A 23,748-nucleotide genomic window follows, 5' to 3' on the forward strand; every position below is an offset into this window, starting at 1 on the left:
AATGGGTGTTTTTGCCACCACTGCCTATCCTGCTTAGCAGCTGACTCATCCTGGGGCCCACAGTCCAGCCCTCCAACGGTCTGAGGGACAGTGAACTGGCCCCCTGTTTAAAAAGTTTGAGGACCCAGGTGTGGGTGCATGTAACAGCCTTAGCCACCAGGTCCCCCTGCAGAGGGGTCATGGGCCATACTGCACTGTAAGGTGCCTGCAGGAACATGGCTTCCCTTCTGGTTTTAGGGCTGGCAGGCCCAGAGCCATGTAGATCAGAAGGACCAGTCTTAAGCTACGAAGGTGCCCACGTCTTGGTGGTATTGTGTACCACTCACAAGCTTTAGGCACAAAGTACTTTGTATTTAAAAATCACTAACATTTGCAGCTGAATAACTGGAGTTTACTCACAATTTTCCAGATGGCCCAAATGGTAAGGCTACTGACCCTGTCCAGTGATGTTTTATAAATGTAAACTGTTAGAAAAACAGCCCATTGGCAGCTGGGCAGTGAGGCAGGAGGATGACTTGAGCACAGGAGTTCAAAGCCAACCTTGGCAACATAATGAGGACCCCCCTCCCCATTTTCTAAAAAAAAGAAAACAATATTGAATATTGAGCCAGTCAACTGCCTTCCTGTGGTGACCTCCGGTGCCTGACTGTGCCTGGCACACAGCAGGTGTGCAATGTTTGCTCACTTGAAAAGATTTTCATCCATGAATGCAAATGTTCAGTGCTATTAAAATCCTCTTACCCATTCAGATTTCCAAACAAGAACTTGAAGATGAATTACTGTCGGAACCCTGACGGTGAGCCCCGCCCATGGTGTTTCACCACCAGTCCCAACAAGCGCTGGGAGCTCTGTGACATCCCCCGCTGCAGTGAGTACCCGGCGTCCCAGGGATAGGAAAGCGAAGTGGCCTGCGGGGCCAGGGGGATGTTCCTGCTCTCCCAAAACAATTTGGCCATGACTGTAGGTGATCAGTCAGAGCCTCCACTTATCACGCCTCCCACCTGACCCCCATCAGAGACACCATGGCTCACGAGTGCGCTTAAACTCAGGTTCTTGGTGGCGTGTGTATGCTGCTTCTCTCTGTGCTGCAGGGAAATTAGACCCACACTCTCCGGGGCGCATCTCGTTATCAACCAGAGTTCTCCTTGTTGCTTTGTTCACAAAGGAGTGTCTGTGGATGTCCAGTTTGGGGGGTGTCCAAGTTGGGCGCAGCAGGGAAAGAGAGTTCGGAAGATGAACCAGCCGACCTGAGAGACGTAGCAGAAGTGCCTGGAGAAGGCAATTTTATAGTCTTCCCTTCTCTGAGAGTAGGAGGCAAGGGCTTAGAGGTTCAGAGACCGTCCTCACACGATAGAAAGGAGCCAGTGAGGGCTGGCTTCGCCTTGTTTGCTCTGACGAGGGTCCTTTGCAGAGCTGAAGCCCCTCAGATATTCCTCCTCTTTGCAAACACACCAGTGTCCCTTTCCGTCATCTCATCTTTTTCCCTTGATTTCTGGGTGCACACCACGCTCCTTGCAGACATACTGTGCCTTCACACTCCTGCGCTCTGCCTGCGTCGTTTGGTTTTGTGGACTGTTGGGTGTCGTTTGGTTATGTTTGCTCAGTGAATAATTTATTCTTCACAAAAGATCTTGGACCGTTAGCCTATGTGATGGGGGTGACACAGATCGATACTCACCACGTATGAAGAACTGAGCGTAGAAAGAAGCCTCATCCCTAGGCCCTGTTTTGGGAGGAGTTCCTCACGAAAGGAGCTCACAGACTAGATTCAGCTAAACTGATTTCTTCTGAAGTTGCTAAATGATGGTCAAGTGCCAGACTCCAAGATGGGCTGAGCTGAGACAGAGAGAAACTAGTCCACCCTGCACCTGGTCTCCCCTAACACGCTCCTGTGCATTCTTTATTTTAAAAATATTAATTGTAGTTTATTTTCCCCATCCAAGCAACACCCCCACCGTCTTCTGGCCCAACTTACCAGTGTCTGAAGGGGAGAGGCGAAAACTACCGTGGAAAGGTGGCGGTTACTGTGTCTGGGCACACGTGTCAGCGCTGGAGTGAGCAGACCCCTCACAAACACAACCGGACACCCGAAAACTTCCCCTGCAAGTAAGTCCCCTCTGGTCTCATTCCCTCTCTGCTGCTATGGAGTGTGAAATCTCATTGACTTTGCCTTAGTGTTAGTTCCCACAGGAACTGAGGATTAAAGTATCTGGACTAAAACTCATAAGCAAGGGAAGTGAAATTCCCCGTTTCCCCCCACCAGTTGTGGTTTCCCCGACCAGCAGCATTAGAGTCAGCAGGAATTTGTTAAAAGTGCAAATTCCTGGGCTCTGGTCTAGACCTATGAACTCAGAAGCTCTAGGGATGGGCCCAGCAATATGTTTTGACAATCGAACGCACTCTAAGGTTTGCGAAGCGCTGCCCTGTAACACTTAAGCCCCACGGCGAGGATGTATCCTCACAGAGGCAGGAGCGGGGGTCGGGGGAGGGGGAAATGGCCCTTGTAGTCCCAGCACATAGCATAGTGCTGACACACAAAGGCCTATCTTACCTGGCCACACAAAGCCATGAACATATTTCAACCATTTACCCAAGAGAAGCATCTGGGCCATGATTCTAAGGAATCCTATGAGATCCAACTCTGCTTACGCTTCCTTCTGGCACCTGCTATTTGGTTTGTATAATTCTAGACCACAATGTCATCAGCTGGATATATATCCAATAGCACCATTCACAGACGTGTGTGTACCTTGTTTATTTAGCCTTTTGGGGAACCCAGACTCATAATCCCTTTTTTGTTCCAGAGGCTTGGATGAAAATTACTGTCGTAACCCAGATGGAGAAACAAGCCCATGGTGCTACACAACCAACAGTGCGGTGAGGTGGGAGTACTGTGCTGTGCCGTCCTGTGAGGCCTCTCAGACGTCTGTGGAACACGTGGACACTTCAGGTGAGAGAGGGCTGGGAGCTGCTGAGGGCCCAGACAGGCTCCAGATGTTAATGCTCCCAGCGGTCTCATCACGGTATCCACTGGCTTTGTTTAGTTCAATTACTTTCTGCACAGACAACGTGCTCCTTACCATTTCAATTATTTTAAATTTGTTGAGGTTTGCTTTATGGCTCAAAATATAGTCATCTTGTTGGATGTTCACTATGCTCTGAAAAGAACGTGACTCCTGCTGTCATCAGGTCGGATGCTCTCTGAAGGTCAATTAGGTCAAGTTGAATGTTAGTGTTATTCTTGAGTATCCTGATTTTCTGTTTCGTATTCTATTGATTAGGTAGAATTAGATTAGAATACCTAATCACTGAGTCCGGGTAGCTAGCAGCTGAAATGAGTGGGGCTCCCTGGGCAGGATGTGCAGCACGGTCTTTCAGTTCCTGCAGTGGTGGGCTGCTGGACCTGGTGCTGAGATGGGCTCTGGGGTGCTGAAGAGTTTTTCTCTGTGTTGCTACACCATGCTCAGATTGGAGCCTTCACAGAGGGCCTGCACCACAGAGGTGATGCCCCTCCACTTCAGAGTAGACTGTTGTTGGCTGTCCTTGAATGCTCAGTGTTTGGTGGAAGTGGGCAAGTGCTCTGTCTCCCTGGTCCACCAGAGTCCTAGGCTGACTGAGCAAACTCAGGCTTTGAAAGGCCTGACTTCAGAGTGTTTGCACTTCTCCTTCTCATGGTTCCTGTCTCTGGGTTGGTCCTTGAGTGGAAGAGGAGTAGACTTGTGCTTGGAGCCATTGCACCATCTTGGATGCCAGAGGGTTCCTTGTCTCTCTTCTAGGGATGATTTTTGCCTCTACCCTATCTGAGAAACAGTGAATTTTTGCCTTCAGTCTAGACACAGGACTATTTCCTCCCACATCCCCCAGAAGCTTAAGCCTTTGGCTTTGGGTGAGAAAATGACCGGGGGAAACAGGGAAAGGTTTCAGGCATGACTGACACTGACAGCCATTCTTTCTGACTTGATTATTTCTTCTCTGAATTTTAAATTAAATATTTCCAAGAAAAGTTAGCTTGTTAAAGTTCTAGAATGTTATGGATTTATTGTTTTCTTTTTTTTTTCTTCTGGGATATCTATCTCTCTGTTAATATCAAAAAAAGAACAGTGACAATTCCAGAGATTAATTAACTACTTGTGTGTAAATTTCTTCACAGGTCTCTCTGTTCCAGTCATTACTGACCTTGATTTCTTCTATTTTAATTTCAGCACCACCTGAGGAAACCCCTGTTGTCCAGGACTGTTACCAGGGCAATGGACAGAGTTACCGGGGCACCTCATCCACCACCATCACAGGAAGGAAATGTCAATCTTGGTTGTCTATGACGCCACATAGGCATGAAAAGACCCCACAAAACTACCCAAATGCGTATGTCTTTAAATTTAATCATAAGAGGAGTGGTGGCTAACTTACATTTCTGTTATAAGAGCTATGTTTTAAGCTAATTGCTTAGGACCACAATTCTCTTAGGTCCACAGTGTGAGGTGGAATGTGCAGGATCCTGGCTTTGGAGCCACAGTTCTAAGAGAAAGGAAATTAGAGACTGGGTGTCCTGCCTGAGTCGTTTCATAGGAACCCGCAATACACATGGAAGGAGGTGCCCAGGGCACATGAATGGAAACATCAGGAGAACAAATGAACAAACACTTAGGAACAGTACCAGGCCATGGCCCCCACTACAGATCCATGCAATCTTTCAACCATGCAATTCTACCATTTCAGCCGCCATCTTCAAAGAAAAGTTTGTCAGTTTTATCTTGGGCTACAAGTCAAGATTTGAACCACACTCAGATTCTCTCTCTCTCACACACACACACACTGACTTAGCCAAACACACTGGGTCTTTAGCACTAGTGGTCTGAATGGATATAAGGTGCCAGGACATTAGCAGCCAAAGCAGGAGGGCAGGTGGGAGGCAGCAGTATACAGGTCCTGAGAAGTACAAAGGGCAAGCCGATGGAAAAAAGCACGAGTCTGACCGGACCAGCCTTTGTGCCATCAAAGAGGGTAAAATATACAGAGAAAGTGTTTTCACACGATGGATAAATGACATCCCAGGACTGAGCTCATTCAGAACGGGAAATACTTGTGATCAATGCCATTATTCCCCTGGGTTTCTTCCTAGAAACACTTTTGAAACTGAAATGCAAAGAGATAGCACCAAAGCAGACCTCCACCACCTTGCTGAACTGAGGAAGGGACTGGAGTTGGACAGGACTAAGGCACAGGGGGTTGCTAGGTTGTGTAATCCTGCGACAGGACCTGTGGAAACAGAGAGCTCCAGGAATATGCACAAAGTTTTCCTTGAGTCTTTAGGAAAATATAAAGCTGTGCATGCATAAGGATATATTACAAAAAGAAAGTGGGACAAAGAACAACTCTTGGGAAAAGAACTGCTACCAGGGAGCATTACTTGAGTTCTCACCATCCAGACAGGAGAGACCTCATTGAAAATCTTGGATGCTCAGTAGAGATCCCAGAAATGCCATGCTTTAGGAGTAGGAATAATATATTTCTAGAATAAAGGGTACTCTAGAAACAGCCTAGCACAGCTAAAAAGCAATTCTAAAAGGAGCAAAGTAATCTCCAAGAAAATTAACTGCCTCCCAAAAGAAAACACTCTTTAGAGGTAGAAAACTAAATCAATTTTCTCAGTAATGTGGCAGCCACAATGTTTGATATAAATTTAAAAATTTTCTAGACATACACAAAGTATTAAATGTGATCTGTAATGAGGAGAAAAATCAGTCGATAGAAATAGACTCAGAAATGAAGGAACTGGGGGGAAAATGTTAAATATATAAGTATGTTTAAGGATATAAGGTATGACCATAAAAGAAAAAACGAGTAAAGTCAAGAGAAAGGTAAATCATAAAAGAGCCAAGTGGAAATTAATGAGGTTTCTCCTCTCTGGATAATGAGAACCAAATATATATTTATATAAACATAAACACATATATACACACAGTAGACCCTCTGTAAGTTGACCACCCTAGGGACTGTAATGAACTGGTCACCATATGGAGGTGGTCAGCAGAAGGAACTAGGCCTACTAGACTGATAAGTACATGTGAGACCTGTCTGGTCAAGGGCAACTTAAGGAGGTTGTCAGTGTGGGGAGGTGGTCAGCTATGGAGCTTCTGCTGTAATAGTTTTGAATGAAAAATTTACCAGATAACGGTACCATCAGGTTAGAGATTACAGGAGAAAAATGAGGTAGAACATAATGCAACAGAGGCTATACAAACTACAACACATACATGCAAAAAAGAATGAAAAAACCCCCAAAACAGAGCCTCAAGGACCTCTATAAAAATATCAAAAGATTTAACATATGTATAAACAAAGTCCCAGAAGGAGAGGAGAGAGATATTAGTAAAGAAAAAAAAATACATGAAATAAAGATAGCTGAAAAATTTTCAAATATACTGAAATTTGTAAACTCAAAAATTTCTGTGAAACAGAAGTAGAATTTTTAAAATAAAATTGCATGATATACTTAGGTGCATAATAGTTAAATTGTCAAAAATCAAAGAAGAGAAGAATCTTAGAGGTGGTCAACTCTAGAGGAAAAAAGATACATTTATATAGAGGAACAGTGATAACAATGAATTACACTTTCTCATCAGAATCCATGCAACCCGGAAACAACAGAATAACCTCTTGGAAGTATCCGCTGACTCGGTGTTGCATTTCTCTAGCACATGATATGGCTCTGCCTGCCGCAGTTCAAGTCGGTACATTGTGAAAGGGGTTCCGATGCTGAGGCTTCCAAGAGGCGGGGCTATGCTCTTGGGAAGCTCCAGGGAACAACATCCTCCAGGGGACCCCTGGATCCTGCCATGCTATGTCTCTTACTCAGTGTTTCTCTGACCCCCTCCATAACCAGGCAATGCCCTCAGGTCCCCTCGTCTACCCTACTGTCTCTCTTTACCCTTTCCAGCTCTCTGTCCGTTGATCTCATCCCTTTCCCTCAGATAGAGTGGCTGCAGCCAGCAGAGGGTGGCCTGGGAGCAGGAGAGGATGTCCTGCCCAGGAATGTGGCTTATAGAAACCACACCTTGCCTGTGGGCATTTAAAAGTCTTGCAAACCTAAACCCACTTGATCTACCCAATAGCATATTTATAGTGATGTTATTTCCAAGATTGCTTTCCATGGTATATGTAGAGCATTTTAGCTACACTGTGAGTCAAAAGACTAAGACAACTGGCTTGGGAGTGTTATCATCTTGTATCTCATTTCTTCCTTGGGGAAATGTTTGCGTTCCAGCGTACATATTACTATATAATTATGTACAGAGAGAGACATAGAGATGGGTATGGATAGATTCATATATGCATAAAATATCTAATATGTACACTTCAAAACCAGTATCGGAGAAAAGTATTGGACAGAACATGGATAATCTAGTTCTTTCTTTTACATATTTATATATCATCTCAGTTTCTATGTGGAGCATATCTTATTCTTCTTTTTATTTCTTTTGAGACAGAGCTTCAAGCTGTCACCGTGGGTAGAGTACCGTGGCATCACAGCTCACAGCAACCTCCAACTCTTGGGCTTAAGTGATTCTCTTGCCTCAGCCTCCCAAGTAGCTGGGACCACAGGTGCTTGCCACAGTGCCCAGCTAGTTTTTGGTTGTAGTTGTCATTGTTCTGTGGCAGGCCCAGGCTGGATTTGAACCTGCCAGCTCTGGTGTATGTGCCTGACACCTTAGCTGCTTGAGTTACAGGTGCCAAGCCCATATCTTATTCTTTTTTTTTTTTTTTAAGAGACAGAGTCTTACTTTGTTGCTGTCGGTAGAGTACTGTGGTGTCACAGCTCACAGTAACTTCCAGTTCTTGGGCTTAGGTGATTCTCTTGCCTTAGCCTCCTGAGTAGCTGGGACTACAGGTGCCTGCCACAATGCTCAGCTATTTTTGTTGTTGTTGTTGCAGTTTGGCCAGGGCCAGGTTCGAACCTTCCACCCTTGGTATATGGGGGAGCCAATGCCCTACTCACTAAGCCACAGGCACCACCCCTTATTCCTGATTTTTTTTAATAAAAATTATTATCTGTCTTTGAAATTCACACAGTGGTTTAGAAGTTAAAGACTGTCTATGCATGGGGATAGTTACTGTGCCTTTAATGGGAACATTTCAAGTCACTTGTCAACACTTTGTTATAACAAAATATAGAGGGTGCTGGGTCCCCCTGACAATTTTCCCACCTCTCGTGACCTATATTGTTTTGGAATTTGCAGTCGGTTGGAAATGAACTACTGCAGGAATCCAGATGGCGACAAAAGCCCCTGGTGCTACACCACTGACCCAAGCGTGCGGTGGGAATACTGCAACCTGCGGAAATGCCTGGACACACAAAGCAGCGTGGTGGCCACACCTCCAACCACAGCCCAGGGTCCCAGCCATGAGGCTCCTTCTGAACAGGGTGAGAAAGCTCTGGCCGGACACTGACGTAACTGGACGATGGGAGGAGTAGAGATGGAAAATCTTTCCAATGGGGAAGCCTTCCATGTTAAAAGGGTCTCCAGTGGAGGGTCTTCCATGTGGAAGGAGGCTTCTGGCAGAGCCAGAGCTGTAATTTGTGGCACAATATGGGTAACAGCAGATTTGAGCACTTGTGCAAATCTTCCAGGGTGCTTTCTTTACCATTTACTTTGTCCTGAAACTGGTTATCTTGGGGTCCTAGCCAAAGGTTTAATTAAACATCCTCTTAAATATGTGATGCTTTCTAAGCCAATAAGCGTATCCGGGAACTTCTTAAAATAGCCAGCGTTCATTGCAATCCAGCTTCTGAGGACATGACCACGGAGTGTGTCGGCCCAGAGAAACCTCACGTGGCTGCCGCATGCCCTGTGGTCCTGGCGCTGTAGCAGTACATAACCCCCCTTCCACTTCCTACAGACTGTATGTTTGGGAACGGCAAAAGCTACCGAGGCAAGAAGGCAACCACTGTCACTGGGACCCCGTGCCAGGGCTGGGCTGCCCAGGAGCCCCATAGTCACACAATTTTCACTCCAGAGACAAACCCACGGGCAGGTCTGGAAGAAAACGTAAGCCACTTTGATCTAGACCCATTTGCTTTTCCTGAGCAATCTTTGCAGACAGAATTGACCCTGCTATAAAAAATCAGCCTAGACCGATCTCTGTACTGGGGGAAAGAGTCGGGATGAGAGGAAAAAATTGCAGTGATCTCAGGAGACTTGGGATTGGCAGTGACACAGAAAGTGTGGTGGACACAGAGGGGCAGATCTCTGTCCCTTCTGGGACATCTCTGTGTGCTTCTTTTGTTGGGTGCTGTTTCTAGTTTCTAGTATTTGTCCTCTAGGTTCTAATGATCAAAGATACACTTCATGACATTTTAGTCAAATTTTTCTAGAAAAATTCTTGATGGGACAATGGGCCCCCACACAGTTGGATTTCCCCTAATCTCATGCACTCTCTGGGATGGTTTATTTGGGGGGGGTATGTGCGGGGAAATCTGAGATACAGGAAAAATCAAGGTGTGCCCCCCATTCCCACTCACCACACAGCAGAATATTTCTGACAGCCGGTGGGGCATTCTACAATTTGACTCAACCCTGACACCATCTACCTGGAGATAACATCAGATACCACAAGTGAAGCGCTCTGTCCCACAACACTGCCCCCCACTTCACAGGTTCCAGGTTGTGACCTGTACTTCTGACCAATCAGCTATAAATCTATTTTTCCACAAGCCCCTTCTCAGATTTAATTGGCTGTAACAGCTCACAGAACTCAGGGGAACACTTACATTTGCCCATTTATTATAAAGGACATCAGTGAACAGCAAGGTGGAAGAGATGTCCAGGGCAGAGCATGTGAGTGGGGCTTAGAGCTGCCATGCCCTCCCTGGCCTACCACCCTCCAACTGTGTCCTCATGGTGAGCAATCCAGAGCTCTCCTTCACCATGCAGGCGAGAAGGATTGCATCATTGGCTGCTGGTGATCAACTTGGCCTTCAGCCTTTCCCCAGAAGTTGAAGGGTGGGGCAGAAAGTTTCAGCCTTCTAATCACACCACGGGTTCCCCTGGTGACCAGCCACCATGCTGAGGCTACCAGGAGCCCACCAAGAGTTGTTTCATTACAACAAAAGATGCTCCTACAGCCCAGGAAATTCCAAAGGATTTAGGAGTTCCACGTCAGAGAACAAATATATATTTCTTATTAAGTCATAATATCATAGGAGGGAAGGGAAGACACTGCCTTTCTGTATCTTGACCCCTGGAGGTGCACAGTCCGTAGAAATAAACATTTCTGCATCTATAGTCAATAGGCTTCATTGGGTAGAAGATTGCTGGAGTGAACAGTGACCAGACGAGTCAGTAATGTCCCCCTGTCCTCCGAGGCTGGGTCTCTACGCCCTTTCCCCTTCTGCCCATCATGAACCATGACTCTCGCACCTGCTTGTTCTCAGTACTGCCGGAATCCTGATGGCGATGTCAACGGTCCCTGGTGCTACACCATGAATCCAAGAAAACTTTTTGACTACTGTGATATCCCTCAGTGTGGTAAGTGGCTTTTTTTTTTTTTTTTGCAAGGAAACTACTTCTCAAATAAATGCAGTGATCACTTCCTTAATGTGGCTCTGTAACAAGCAAAAGCAAAGGAAAAGGGAAGGAAGAAGAAAGGGAGGGGAGGGGAGGGGAGGAAGAAGAAGGGGAGGGGAGGGGAGGAAGAAGAAGGGGAGGGGAGAGGAGGGGAGGAAGAAGAAGGGGGAGGAGGGAAAGGGAGGGAAGGAAGAAGAAAGGGAGGGGAGGGGAAGGGAAGGGAAGGGAGGGGTAGGGAGGGGAGGGAAAGGACGGGCTGGGCCCGGCTGGGCCTTGAGCTGGGTCTTCTAGGGAGGAAGGAGCTGGCTGCCTCTTCCCCAAGCCCTGTGTTAGTCACGGGTATCTGGAACCTGCCCTATGACAGGCCCCACGTGTTAGGGGAATATCTCTTCCATTAACTAAAATAAACTAAATACAAAGTCCCCAAAGAGCACACTTAGAGGTAATCTGACCGCCCCCAGGATGGTGAATTCTTCTGCACTAGTTAGGAAACTTGCCCTCCAGCAGTGAGAAGAAAGAAACAGAAACATAAGGCAACAGTCAGACATACAGTGCACATGTCAACCTGTACACCTTCATCCTAAGAATCCAGAGAAAAGTGACGCAGACCTTTCCTTGGCCCACATCTCCTGTGTCCTAAGGTTGCCGTCATCAGCCTACGTTAGCACAGAGCCTGGGGCCTGCTTGCTGAACTCCTTCCTCACTACTCTGGATGCTTCTGGGGAGTGAGAGGATTGTTTCAGGGAAAGGGGAATTAAGATTAGTTCTTAGAAGATTGGGATGAAAACTCCATGAGTATTTCTGAAAAAAGGGGTAAGCCACTTGGATTAGCCTTGTTTCACTTTCTGCTGACCAGTTCTTGCAGCAGACATAATCCTAGTCACAGAAAACCATCCTGAACTTCCCCATCGCACCATTTGCTGCATATGGCGTCTGGCGCGGGGAAGGCCCTTGCACTGGGAGGGAAGGAGCTTGGTCTCCAAAGCCACTGATGACCAGCAGTGTAGGCTAGCAGTGAAGACCATGGGAACCCCCCTGGCCAGGGTGCATTCGGGCCAGGCCTGGGGAGGAGTAGGAGGGAGGAAGGAGAGGTAAGTTCACCAGGAAAGATTCAACCTGGCCAATATTGTCAAGATGCCTTGTTCTCTTGGGATTTAGCATGAGTTGACAGGCAGCTTTTTCTGTATGGGGTGCCTTTGTTTGTTCTGCAGAAGGTCTCTCCTGGCGGCCCCTTTCACCTGAAGGTCCCTTGCAGGGCTCATTGCCCACCCTCCAGTCCTGCCTCCTCTGCCTCAGTTAGCACACCCCAGTGCCTCTTGCTGCCCAGGCCCTCTAGCCCGGACAGGCTGCCTTTCAGAGGAGCCCGGCCTGCCATTCTTGCCTCAGGCCCCACAGCCATGCCTAGGCTCACTCATCTTTGGCTCTTGTGGAAAGGAAGTACAGCCACCTCCCAGTATCCTCCCTGAGGATACCAATTCTGGTATCCTCATCCATGTTGAAGATGTACAAGAATCAGGTTCTTAGAGACTGGAAAAAGAAGAAAGGACAAAAGAAGAACTATGAGGTACCCATACCTCACCATGATGTGGAACAAGTGAGGTCAACCCCAAACTTGGCGAGCAGGACCTGGTCAGACACTTGGAGGCCCAGAGACCTGTTTCCACAGAAGACTGTGGTTGGTGGGATGGGTGCCCAGGCCTGACTCGTGTGTGAGAAAGCTGGGGTCACTGGTAGTAAATAATTTTAATAACTATTTCATTTCTACCAACAAATTCAGTCCAAACAAGAAATAAGTAAAAATAAATAGAAACTTCCTTATTTATGTTGAATAGTAAGACCAGGGTAGCATAACCTCTGTGGTTCTTCTGTTAGTACGTTCACGCACATCTACTATACGGAAGGCGCCCTAGCAAAATCGAGCTCCACACAGGACGGGAGGATTTAGCTGTACTCACACTTCCTTTCTAAAAAAGACTTCTATACACTGATTCTCAGAACAGGTCATGCAAATGAAAATGGGTTTGGAAAATTCAGGTTCCCAGTTCACCAGTGTATAGAATCTGGGGTTGAGTAAGACGCAAGGAGCTTCCTCTTCTGATTGCACTAACAATGGCTTACATTTCTATTTCTGAAGACCCAGAAGCGCAGCAGACAACAGAGAAGCAGTTTGGGGCACACTTTGTAGCCCCTGAACTATTGTAGGTATTAGTGGTACAAAAGATGGGACACTCATCCTCCTCCTTGGGGCGACTCTGCAGGCTGCCTGGAGGGCGAGGCAGGTAGGAGGTAAACAGAGACTAGAGGCAAGTGTGTGAGCTGCACACCCACACCGGGTTAGTCACAGGAGGCGCCCTGGAGGAGCAGGCCTGGGGCTGGTGGAGAAAAAGCAGTATTTCAGCTGAGGGCGGTTGTCCTTGTTACACACGATTTCACACCACACACACACATGCACGTGGAAAAAACACTGCCTTTTAGCAGGGATGACAACTGTGGTTTTTAGAAAACTTTCCGTGGTTTACATGGTGATGATGGTCATATCACCAGGAAGGATGGGACAGGGTTCTGAGCATATTACATCAGATCAGAAGGACAATTGCAAATACTCATCTGTGCCAGCCAAGGTCCTCTCAGGGGAGAGCCCATCCTAGTGCTTCACTAAACCAACTTATTTTATCACTTCCCCCAAAAAACAATAAAAAGGAACTTACACTGCCTTGAGTGGAGACAGTTTGCTGTTGTCTAATATCACTCTGAAACAGAGAAAATGTCCCAGAAGACGCTTACGATTTTATCATGTAGTTTGGGCTTTGAGATGTCAACAGTTCAGTGCTCGGAGTCTGTCTTGAATTCTGAGACCAAATTGCCACCCTGCCTCACATGTGACTTTTCCCCGCTTTGTGCCGCAGTGTCCTCGTCATTCGACTGTGGGAAGCCTCAAGTGGAGCCGAAGAAATGTCCCGGCAGGGTGGTGGGCGGCTGTGTGGCCCACCCGCACTCCTGGCCCTGGCAGATCAGCCTCAGGACCAGGTGAGACAGCCAGCAAGCTGCTTGTGGCGCCCTTCCTCGCGAGCCCCGTAAGGCCTCTGTGTGCCTCTGAGCCCACAATGCCCCGGCAGCAGTAGTATCTCAGTATTTGCCGAAGGAGGGGGAAAGCTATAAACATAAGCAATTATATTCATCTGGGTTCTGTACTCTGAAAACAGCCCCAGTTGGCATCTTTGCCGTGGTCTGGGCAGCTATCACCACAATCTGTGGACACGGTGATCTGCGCCCAGGTATGGTACTGCTGGAAGAATACTGAAGCCCTTTAAAGGGTTAACATAGCTGTGTTGTCTCACCGTGAAATGAAAAGAGAGGGCTATTGTTAGCAATGTGACACTTTGCAAGGTGTTGGAGACAATGACAAAATAATCTACAGTCTTTCAGAAATACAGATTGTTTTTACACTTTTGTGAATCATTAAACTTGATGCAGAGGCTACTCACCTGCTCACAAACACAGGAGCACATGATACTTCGTGGTCCCCGTAGTTTAGGTGAGACCCGGCTGATTCTACTGAACCCAAACAGCCTGGGCAGCACTGCAGTGAAACACGCCCCTGCCGAGCTCAGGTTTTCTCGGGTCTCGCTCAGGAAGCACAGGTGGAGCAGGTTTACCGGCGCCCCGTGCTGCGCTGGCCTGGCTCCCAAGCTGCACACCCGCGCACCTGCACACCTGCGCTCCGTGGCTCACGAGCCTCCTTCCACAGCTGGTGAGGGCTGTTGATGAACTCCGTTGCCTTACTGCTGAGCAACTCCTTGCTCTGTGGAGTCTTCACTTTCCCCCTATTTCAAATGCATTCTTTCCCAAACTGTGCATGTTCTATTTCCTAATTTATCATTACCGTGCTTGCCATCTATTAGTATTTCTTCTCATCAATGTGCTTTGGAGCCGCTCATACCATTAATATGGCTGCGTGCCTAAGTGGTCATATGCAGTTAGTAATTTAGGGGACATCCCCAGAGTGTAAAGTTTCTTAGATAGACTAGAAGATTCCCATGAATTGCTGCCATTCAGAATCACATCTGGCTCCCAGAAGAATGTCCTTCACACCTTGTCATAAAGAAGTGGAAGAGACCTTGGGGGAAGGTCTTTGGCTGGTGGCTTCTGTTGGAGTCCAGGGCTGTGAGGTCAAATCCCCGGCTGTCAGCCTCCATGCTGGGGCTGCAGAGCTCTGTCTCCTGCACATGGCTGTGCCTGCACCTCGCCAGCCACCCCTAAGCGTGGTGTGGGTGGGACCTTCTGAAAACCCTCCTACTGGAGGCCCAATTCAAAGTCAATACCATCCTGATACCCAGGGAACTTTTTCCTCTGGGAATAGCAACATTTCCAGAATCAAGTGAATCTGGCTTTGTGTATCATGGAGCATAATAAACCAAATTTGAACTAAAATCTTGGCATGTTTTCTCTCTAGATTTGGAAAGCACTTCTGCGGAGGCACTTTAATATCCCGCGAGTGGGTGCTGACTGCTGCCCACTGCTTGGAGAAGTATGTTCAAGGGACAGCTGATGAGACGGCTTGTCTTAGAGACGTCTTCCTTCCCTGCCTTCCTTTCTTCCATCTTTCATCTTGGGTAGTGACATTAAAGGCCAGGGAACACGGAAGGCAGAATTGCCAGGGCAGTTGGACGAGAGGGAGGGAAGTGTTTCTCGAGAGAAACTGCAGGGGAGAGACTTGGGCCGGGTGGTTTTGTAGGCCTGGGTGAGCAGCAGGACAGAGTCATTCCCTGTGATGGGAACTGGGCCCTGGCAAAGCAGCCCCCAGAACAGTCCTAAAGTGCCAGGTGCAGGCAAGCCTGGAATTTTCTTTCTTGCCTCTCAGAAGTCACTGGCTCTGGGTAGCTGAGGGTCTTGGGGAGACAGGTTACATTTATGGCACAGAAAGGTTCCAGTAAATGGGGCCAAAATGTATTTTGCTCTTTTCCAGGTCCTCGAGGCCTTCGTCATACAAGGTTATCCTGGGGGCACACCAGGAAGTGAATCTGGAATCGCACATTCAGGAAATAGAAGCATCGAAGCTGTTCCTGGAGCCCTCCCGAGCGGACATCGCCTTGGTGAAGCTGAGCAGGTACGAGCTCACCTGCGCTTTGCCCTAAGCTGGTGAAGACATTTGTTTTATGCCTAGAATCTATAAGTATCCCTGCTGTGTGGCTCTGGGGAGGTACTGTCTATGACACTAAGGGCTCCAGGGCTTTGGTGACAGCATCAAACTTCAACCCCAGCCCTGCCATGGACTAGCTGTGGTCTCAAAAAGGCACTAGAACTCAGTTTCTTCATGTGGAAAAAGGATGAGTTGAAATAGAAAAGATGTGTTTGCCATAAAACTCACTTACGGAACGTTCCCTGGTTGATACACACTCGTGAGCAGAGAATGACCCGGTTATTCCAGACTGTGAGCTCCCCCCTCATCAAAGTGCATTTGAGAGAACCAAACAAGATTGTGAATTTCAGTGCACTTGAAAAAACTACAATGTGAAAAAATAATCCCCACACAGTTTGCAAAGGCCAGTTATTCTAGTATGGGATTTTATTTTTCCTGTTGTAATGTTTTATTAAACCTGATGAACTGATAGATTCACTTGTGTCACTTAAAGTTAGGACTTGTTTGGAGACAGGTCCCCGGGAAGCTAGCTAACAGACAGCTATTTTGAGAATAGGCATGTTTGGGACAGGAGCCAAGGCACACGGAGAGTTGTGGCCGTGCTGCTGGGCTCCGGATTCAGGGTGCTGCTGATGTGACAGAGGTGGATGGTGCCAGGGCGAGGCTGGCGGTCAGGGGCCCAAGCTGCTCCTCTGGGCCTGATCACAAACACAGCAGCTGCCCTGCACCTGTCAATCGAGGTGGAGGCACTTTGGAAAGGGAAGAGAGGGTCTCTGTGGCTTTGTCTAAAAAGCACCTGATTTTCCTCGTGCTGCTCAGGACCCTCCTGCATCCCTCGCAAACATGCAAATCTGAAGTCTCCTCTCCTCCTGGTCCTCACAGGCTGGTCAGGGTGACCGGATGGCTGTAACAAGTATTTCAGTAAATTTGGAGTCCTGGAAATGTTCTCTGATGGGCCGATACTTGCTGAGCCTTGGAGTCCCCACTCCACCCCCCACACCTGAAGTGTGCAAGGCATTTAGTGTCCCAGGAGGGAACTAGAGTGACCACAGCCTTGTGAGAGGCTGGTTCCCCTCAGGAGCCTCCTAGAAAGTGTATCTGCTCAAAGTGGGCAACAGTGATGATTGTTAAGAGTACGGCATTTTTCATTTTTGATCTCCTCCCACCCCAGCCCTTAAACTTACTGAAGTCTAAAACTCAGACTTCCAACGTCTAAGAGTCACTGCCACACCAAGGCAGGGAGTGTTCTCTGAAAACACCACCACGTGGCCGTGCATGGTGCTTATTTCCAGTCCTCTTTCATTTGATCTCTGGCATTTTACTGGATTCTTATAACTGTGCTGTTGTCACAGTTACTGTCGCCAATTACCTGTGTTTGCCCCAGGGGCACCTGGGATCCAAAGTGGGGAGCACTTTGCTCCCTCACAACCGTAGCCTCGGGATGGTGTTTCAGCTGGATGCTCCACCGGCTGGTCGGCGCCCTCTCATGTTAGTTCAGAAGGATGCACCGAGTGTAAAATTCTAGTAGCGCACAGGTTGTACATGAAAACTGAATCTTGTCATCCCTGCTGACAGGCGACGACCACCAGCAGTTGCTTGTATACAACTGACGCCTTAGAAATGGAACCTCATGTCCATTTAGTCCATAGGTGACCAGAGGCTGATGTGAGGATGAGACTTTGTCTTCTCCATTGTTCTGTGTCAGTGAGGCAGGATGATACCACCCAGGGACTCAGGGGCTCTGAGGCAGGTAGTGTCAGGTTGTGGGTGAGAAGGCTCCAGGCGGGGCAGTACGCGGAACTGACGATGTTTCTCTTTCAGTCCTGCAGTCATCACAGACAAAGTAATCCCAGCTTGTCTGCCAACCCCAAATTATGTGGTTGCTGATCGGACAGTATGTTACATCACTGGCTGGGGAGAAACCCAAGGTGAGATAAATTCCTCAGGATAACAAATATAGCCTGTGCGACAAAATGAGGATTTAGGAGAAGACTGTAGAAATTCCTATCAGTGAATGTGCTCCCCATCTCCTGATTCTGTCTGGCCACCTGCCTGTGTCCTCCTAATCAGTCATCATGGACGTGGGCAAGAGGAGGGGACCCTTTCTTTATATCTCTTCAATGTTAATATTGCTTCCCAGGTAAGCAGGTTGGACACAGCCCTTAAGGTAAGGATGTTACATCATGTTTCACATGAAGTTAGCCATACTGGGTTTCAAAATATGGCATAAAACAATAACAACAAGAGTTGTAGGCTTGGCGCCTGTGGTTCAAGTGGCTAAGGCACCAGCTACATACACCTAAGGTGGCAGGTTCGAATCCAGCCTGGGCTCGCCAAACAACAATGACGGCGGCAACTAAAAAATAGCCGGGCATTGTGGCGGGCGCCTGTGATCCCAGCTGCTTGGGAGGCTGAGGCAGGAGACTCGCTTGAGCCCAGGAGTTGGAGGTTTCTGTGAGCTGTGATGCCACAGCACTCTACCCAGGGGAACAGCTTGAGGCTCTGTCTCAAAAAAAAAGAGTTGTAAACCAGTCTTCCTCCCCAATGCCCCCACCTCTAAGTTTGTGGGAAGGCTGTTAGGGAAAAGACAACAGCTGGGGCAAAGCAAGACAGGCCTGTGTCCCCACTTCAGGGTGGCATTTGATATTGGTTGATAGGACAAGGGCGGGCAAGAGAGGAAACATTCACACAGGGTCGGCCGTCAGCAACGGAACTATCTTTGGGGAGCTCCTTCTTCTCCTCGCAGAGCCCTGATAATAATCATATTCATCAGCCTCGCCCGCTTGTGTTAGGGATGCTGAAACTGTTTCAGGATCCCCACCTCACTTTCTCAGAGGCGTTGGTGAGAGTCTGGAATGGGAGTCTGGGACTCTGAAAATAGTTCTGACTCTGCCAGTAGCTGGACAGACCCGGACAGGTCACTTTACCTCTCTGTTCCATTTGGCTCTAATCCCACATCTGTAAAACCAGTGCTTTCAGATTGTGTTTCCATGTGAGCTTTTTGCATAAGCTTTCATGTTAAGACAGGGTTTTGGCTTTAAAAAAGATTTAAACCCCTTGGTCTAGATAATTTCAAAGTTGGCCTCCCATTCTCTGCACTTTTCCGCTATTTTTAGAGCCTCTCCTCCTTGGCTTCCTGCTCCCCCTTTCTGCACCTCTGAGCCTGGGGGCATTGAGGTCAAGCAGAGGGAAACTCAGCCAATGAAGAGTCACCTGTGGATTTGTGACTGTTCCCAGCATTTTGCATTTTCAAACATTTAAATGCTACAAACTCCTATGAGTTAGATATTAGTGTTCTTGTTTTATAAATCAGAAATCTGAGACTCAGAGATGGTGTAGGTTGTACAGCAGAAATTGGGGTCATGGGGTCAGACAGACCTGAAGGGGAGCCCTCAGTCCCACTTACTTACCACGGGGACTTAGAAAGTTACAAAACCCAGTGATTGTTTCCTCAGCTGAAATGCAGGGTCCAGGACCATCATGGGGTAAAGTAAAAGAAAGTATACAAAGCCTTGGGCATGTGCTGATCACCCCTGAACCAGTAGCTCTTTCCATGATGTGGGACATAGTTGTGTCCAATACCATTCTTTCTTACAAGTGACAGAAAATTCAACTCAATTTTTTTTTTATTGAATCATAGCTGTGTACATTAATACAGTCATGGGGTATAGTATGTTGTATTTATATACAATTTGAAATATTTTCATTGAACTGCTTAACATAGCATTCATGTCATTTTCTTAGCTATTGTGTTAAGACATTTATACACTTGATCTTAGCCAAAAGGCCGAGAAGCGATGTGTTAAGACATTTATATTCTCCATTTAGAAAGATTCACATGTACCCTTGTAAGGTGGACCATAGGTGTGGTCCCGCCAATCACCCTCCCTCCACCCATTCTCCCCCCTCCTCTCCCCTTCCGCTCTCCTTTCCCCATATTCTTGGGCTATAATTGGGTTATAGCTTTCCTATGAAAGTTATAAATTAGTTTCATAGTAGGGCTGAGTAGCAAAAGGTGGGGAAATTCTTAGTGAGTTGAAAAGTCTGTAGGCTCACATATTGATGCAGGGTCTCTGGGCCCCTCTAACCACATGTTGGCACCATTCTTGGGCACCAAGGTTCACCATCCATGGCTGCAGATGCTACTGTGGCTCTGGTTCTGGTTCTGGTTCTGGTTCAAGGAGCAGTGAGGAAGGCCACTTCCCCTACAGTGCAAGCAATAGTCTGCCCAGCTCTGAGAGGTGGGAGGTGGGTCATGTGCCTAACTCCTGAATCAGTCATTGGCTCAGTACTGCCATTGTCATTACCACCACCACCATCACCACAATCACCATCACCATCCTTACCATTATCAAAACCATCATCATCACCGCCATTACCATCGTCATCAATAAACCTGACGGGACCACAGGATAGCTGAGCCCTCTTGTGACCCAGGCCTGCCTGGCCCCAGAGTCCATTTATTGTTTCTCCCATCCCTCCATCTCTAACCACCATCCTGCACAGGTCTCCCTGTCTCTGCTGGTCTACTAAGAAGATGATTCTCAGATGTTAGGTGGACCATGAGGAGTCACAAAAGCTAAGTCAGGCCTATTTACTAACTTCCTACACATCAATAACGACATCAGATCTATCAGTGTTCTCATCCCTCAGTGTGAGGTCAAAGTTCTCCCTCTCTCAGCTTCACATCTCCAGACTCGGGTATTTCAAACACAAAGTGCGTGCTGAGGCCAACAGGCTCTTCCAGTCAGCCCCTCCTTGCAGCCCCTCAATTTGGTCCTGAGATCTCCTCCACCTCAGCCCTTGGCATGCCATCTCTGCTTTGGGCACTGGATGGCAGCACCACCCCAGCCCGTGTTGACTTCCTGTCAACGCAGGGTGGCTATATCACTAGTGTTGGGATCTCCGTCTTACTCAGAGAACGCGTACTAGAGCCAAGGCTTGACTAAATTAATTTTCCACAAAATATTTTGAGAAGGGTCTTCCTCCACACATCTACTCAGCTCAAATGAGGCAGACCCTGCCAGGGCACAGCCAGGAGCTCCTGCCCAGCCAGAGCTGAGTGCAGCTCTCAGCAAGACGCTCACCAGCCTTCCTAGCTCTTAAAAACCCCAGATTGAGGGTTCAGTTTTCTGAACCCAAGACAATAATCTAGGTTTGCTCAGAGTCCAGAGTTTTTAGTGGGGAGATATAATGTCTGGTTTCTTGGCTGTGCCATGCTAGCAAAGCGAAGATGTGTACACAACTCAGTGAAAGCTGGGCTTGCGAAATTGAAGACTGGGTCGTTTGTGGGGACGCTGAGACATCCCTGGGTGTGTCCCTCTGGAACAACAGCATTTCCTCTGGCCATTCTGCAGATGTTCTATTTCAATTTGACAAAGGAAATAAAGCAGTTTTTCACAAAAGAAGAAATACACATAACTAATAAAATGAGCACACAGGAGAAGGCTGGCTCTCCCTAATGGCCAAAGAAATGTAAATTAGAAAACAGATCAGGACAATTTCCACCTACTCTATGAGGTAATATTTAAAAAATTGAATACTATTAAGGGTGAGGTGATGCAACTTTTTTCCTCGTGACATTTTACACTGTCACACCCTTTTAGAAAATAATTTGGCAATGTTATTAGGAGCCATCAATATACCTATATGATTTCTGGGAACTTAGACTTAAGATGATGCTGTGGACTAGAATAAATGGTGTGAGCAAAGCCGTGGACCATGAGAAACAGGAGCAAGGGCTGAGGAGCAGGTGGAGACGCGCCTGGCCAGGGCCTTCCGAGACCCAGGTCCAGGTCAACCACCACTTCTCTGAGTTTCCTTAAATGCAGAATAGGAGGGAGAAAGGCGCCTATTTCCTCAGACTGTTGTGAGGATTGAGGACACCACACGATGAGCTTATGTCTGAAAAAATTAAATCTCAGTAAATGACAGCTATTCCTTCTATTGCAACAAAATACGCACAACATAAATTATTTTAACCATTTTGAAGGGTACCGCTGAGTGGCAGTTAGCACAGTCACGATGTTGTGCAACCGTCACCATATTTCCAGAACATCTTCCTCACTCCGAAAGGAAACACCCATGAAGCAGTCACTTCCCTTGAAAGTGTGATGACTGTAGTGTGATGGGAAAAGTCCTTGTTGACTAAAAAGAATCAGGATATGAAACTGTGCAGTGTGATACAGGCCATAAAAGCAGCATATAAACAGCCTGAAAAGGAGTATTTGCAAATAATAGCAATTAGATCTATTAAACTCTCCTTATAAATAAAAGTTTTTTAGAATTTTAAAAGAAAAGCAAAAAGTAAACAAGTAGCAACAGCAAACTTACCCCAATGGAGTCCAGGTCATGGGAACATAAAATCTTCTATGATGTTTAGAAGGAGTTCTAACGGCACTGGGCACCGGGCGTTGTGCTTCCCACCTCATGGATAGTGAGGGTCTGTGGTTGCTGCTCAGCACAGAGGTTTGCTCGAGACTGTGATTTGGGTCCAGTAACATTCCTTTCATCTTTTAAACACAGGTACCTTTGGGGCCGGCCTGCTCAAGGAAGCACAGCTCCCTGTGATTGAAAATAAGGTGTGCAACCGCTACGAGTATCTGAATGGACGGGTCAAATCCACGGAGCTCTGCGCCGGGCATCTGGCAGGGGGCACTGACAGCTGCCAGGTAAGGAAAGGCCGTGGAGACCATGGTTACTCTCAGGCAGGTCCTGTCATGGACCTTTAGACATTTCTACCCCAGAGTGGCAAGTTCAGGAAGCTTTTCTCACCTGAAGACTAAGCATTACGCAGAAACCCCCTACCTCTGTCCCTAAATGCTTATTCAGGTCATTGAAGGTGACTCCTTGAGGTCCAGATTGGTGGCAAAGGAATGGTAAGTGCCATGACTACTATAGGCCACACAGGTCCCTGGAGTGTGGTTGGCTAAGGACTAGGGTGGTGGCTTTTCCAGGAGGGAAGCAGGTGGAGGAGACAGGACAGGACCAACCGCACCCCCTGTATAACTGTGCCCAGTCTTGCTCTGTATAAAGGAAACCCAAGGCAGAGGACGATGAGTGCAGGACTCATGAGGGCTATTTTTTCCCAGGGAACACTGAACAGTGGTGTTTTGCTGACTATACTTTGCTAAGTACTTAAACACTGCAGACCTCAAGTAATACATTAATAAGTTCCTTTCTGATTTCTGTAATGAAAGGATAGCAGCTTAATCTCACATGGGTTTTTCATTCCCTTTGTAGGGTGACAGTGGAGGGCCTTTGGTTTGCTTTGAGAAGGACAAATACATTTTACAAGGAGTCACTTCTTGGGGGCTGGGCTGTGCACGCCCCAATAAGCCTGGTGTCTATGTTCGTGTCTCAAGGTTTGTTACTTGGATTGAAAACGTCATGAGAAATAATTAATTGGATGGAGGATGGAGTGAAACATCAACTTACCTAGAAGCTGGGATGTGGGTAGGGAACTTAATTAACAGTAATCCCACAGCGACAGTGTCCCCAGCTAACATCGACTGCCAAACCTCAGCATTTTTTGTATTGTTCTGTATAAATGTTTCCTGTCCCCGGACTGCTGGGCCCTGGAATTATAAGACAATGTAGCTCTAACATTTGTTAAAAATAAACTCGGTACTTACTTTGAGTTAATTTGGCTTTTGCTTTTCAACCTGTTCACGTTCTCCATTCATCCTGCACATTTTAAATGAACAGACTGTAGTGACGTCGCTCCTTTTCATAAGGAGAAGCTGCAGAAAGGGCCGAGAAGGCTGTGAGAACGCAGAGAGGGGGCGGGAAGGCCTGCCTGTCATCCGTGCATTGTCCTTGTCAACTCATGACGGCTTGACACACATTTCTCTGGTCGTTATTCCTGGCACTGAGACAAATGTTTTCAAGGCTGCAACATGTATAGGGAGACAGGAGAATAAGTCCTGTTATTGAGAATGAAATCTGCGACTGACTACTTGACTTAGCCCAGCCCAGGAGACACAGAGCAGAACACTGTATATCATGGAGTAAACTGGGCAGGTGAAGTGTAATCCAAGACCA

At 47.3% G+C, this 23,748-nt stretch overlaps 1 protein-coding gene across 2 annotated transcripts in view; it reads left to right on the forward strand.

Annotated features, from left to right (window-relative positions):
- LOC100965631 (plasminogen) overlaps nucleotides 1–23,349 on the forward strand; it is a 38,119-nt gene extending 14,770 nt beyond the window's left edge. For both annotated transcript variants that reach the window (XM_012806732.2, XM_012806733.2), the window contains 13 exons: nucleotides 750–868; nucleotides 1,944–2,106; nucleotides 2,805–2,950; nucleotides 4,203–4,362; nucleotides 8,238–8,422; nucleotides 8,899–9,047; nucleotides 10,433–10,526; nucleotides 13,472–13,592; nucleotides 15,019–15,093; nucleotides 15,532–15,672; nucleotides 17,527–17,633; nucleotides 22,231–22,376; nucleotides 22,948–23,349. In XM_012806732.2, coding sequence (XP_012662186.1) covers nucleotides 750–868; nucleotides 1,944–2,106; nucleotides 2,805–2,950; nucleotides 4,203–4,362; nucleotides 8,238–8,422; nucleotides 8,899–9,047; nucleotides 10,433–10,526; nucleotides 13,472–13,592; nucleotides 15,019–15,093; nucleotides 15,532–15,672; nucleotides 17,527–17,633; nucleotides 22,231–22,376; nucleotides 22,948–23,109 — 1,768 coding nt within the window. In that variant the 3' untranslated portion in view covers nucleotides 23,110–23,349. The remainder of the gene's footprint in view (nucleotides 1–749; nucleotides 869–1,943; nucleotides 2,107–2,804; nucleotides 2,951–4,202; nucleotides 4,363–8,237; nucleotides 8,423–8,898; nucleotides 9,048–10,432; nucleotides 10,527–13,471; nucleotides 13,593–15,018; nucleotides 15,094–15,531; nucleotides 15,673–17,526; nucleotides 17,634–22,230; nucleotides 22,377–22,947) is intronic.
- The last annotated feature ends 399 nt before the right edge of the window (nucleotides 23,350–23,748 follow it).

Source organism: Otolemur garnettii, unplaced genomic scaffold (assembly GCF_000181295.1).
Source record: "Otolemur garnettii isolate 467f Iridium unplaced genomic scaffold, OtoGar3 scaffold00056, whole genome shotgun sequence".
In the NCBI taxonomy this organism is placed as follows: domain Eukaryota; kingdom Metazoa; phylum Chordata; class Mammalia; order Primates; family Galagidae; genus Otolemur; species Otolemur garnettii.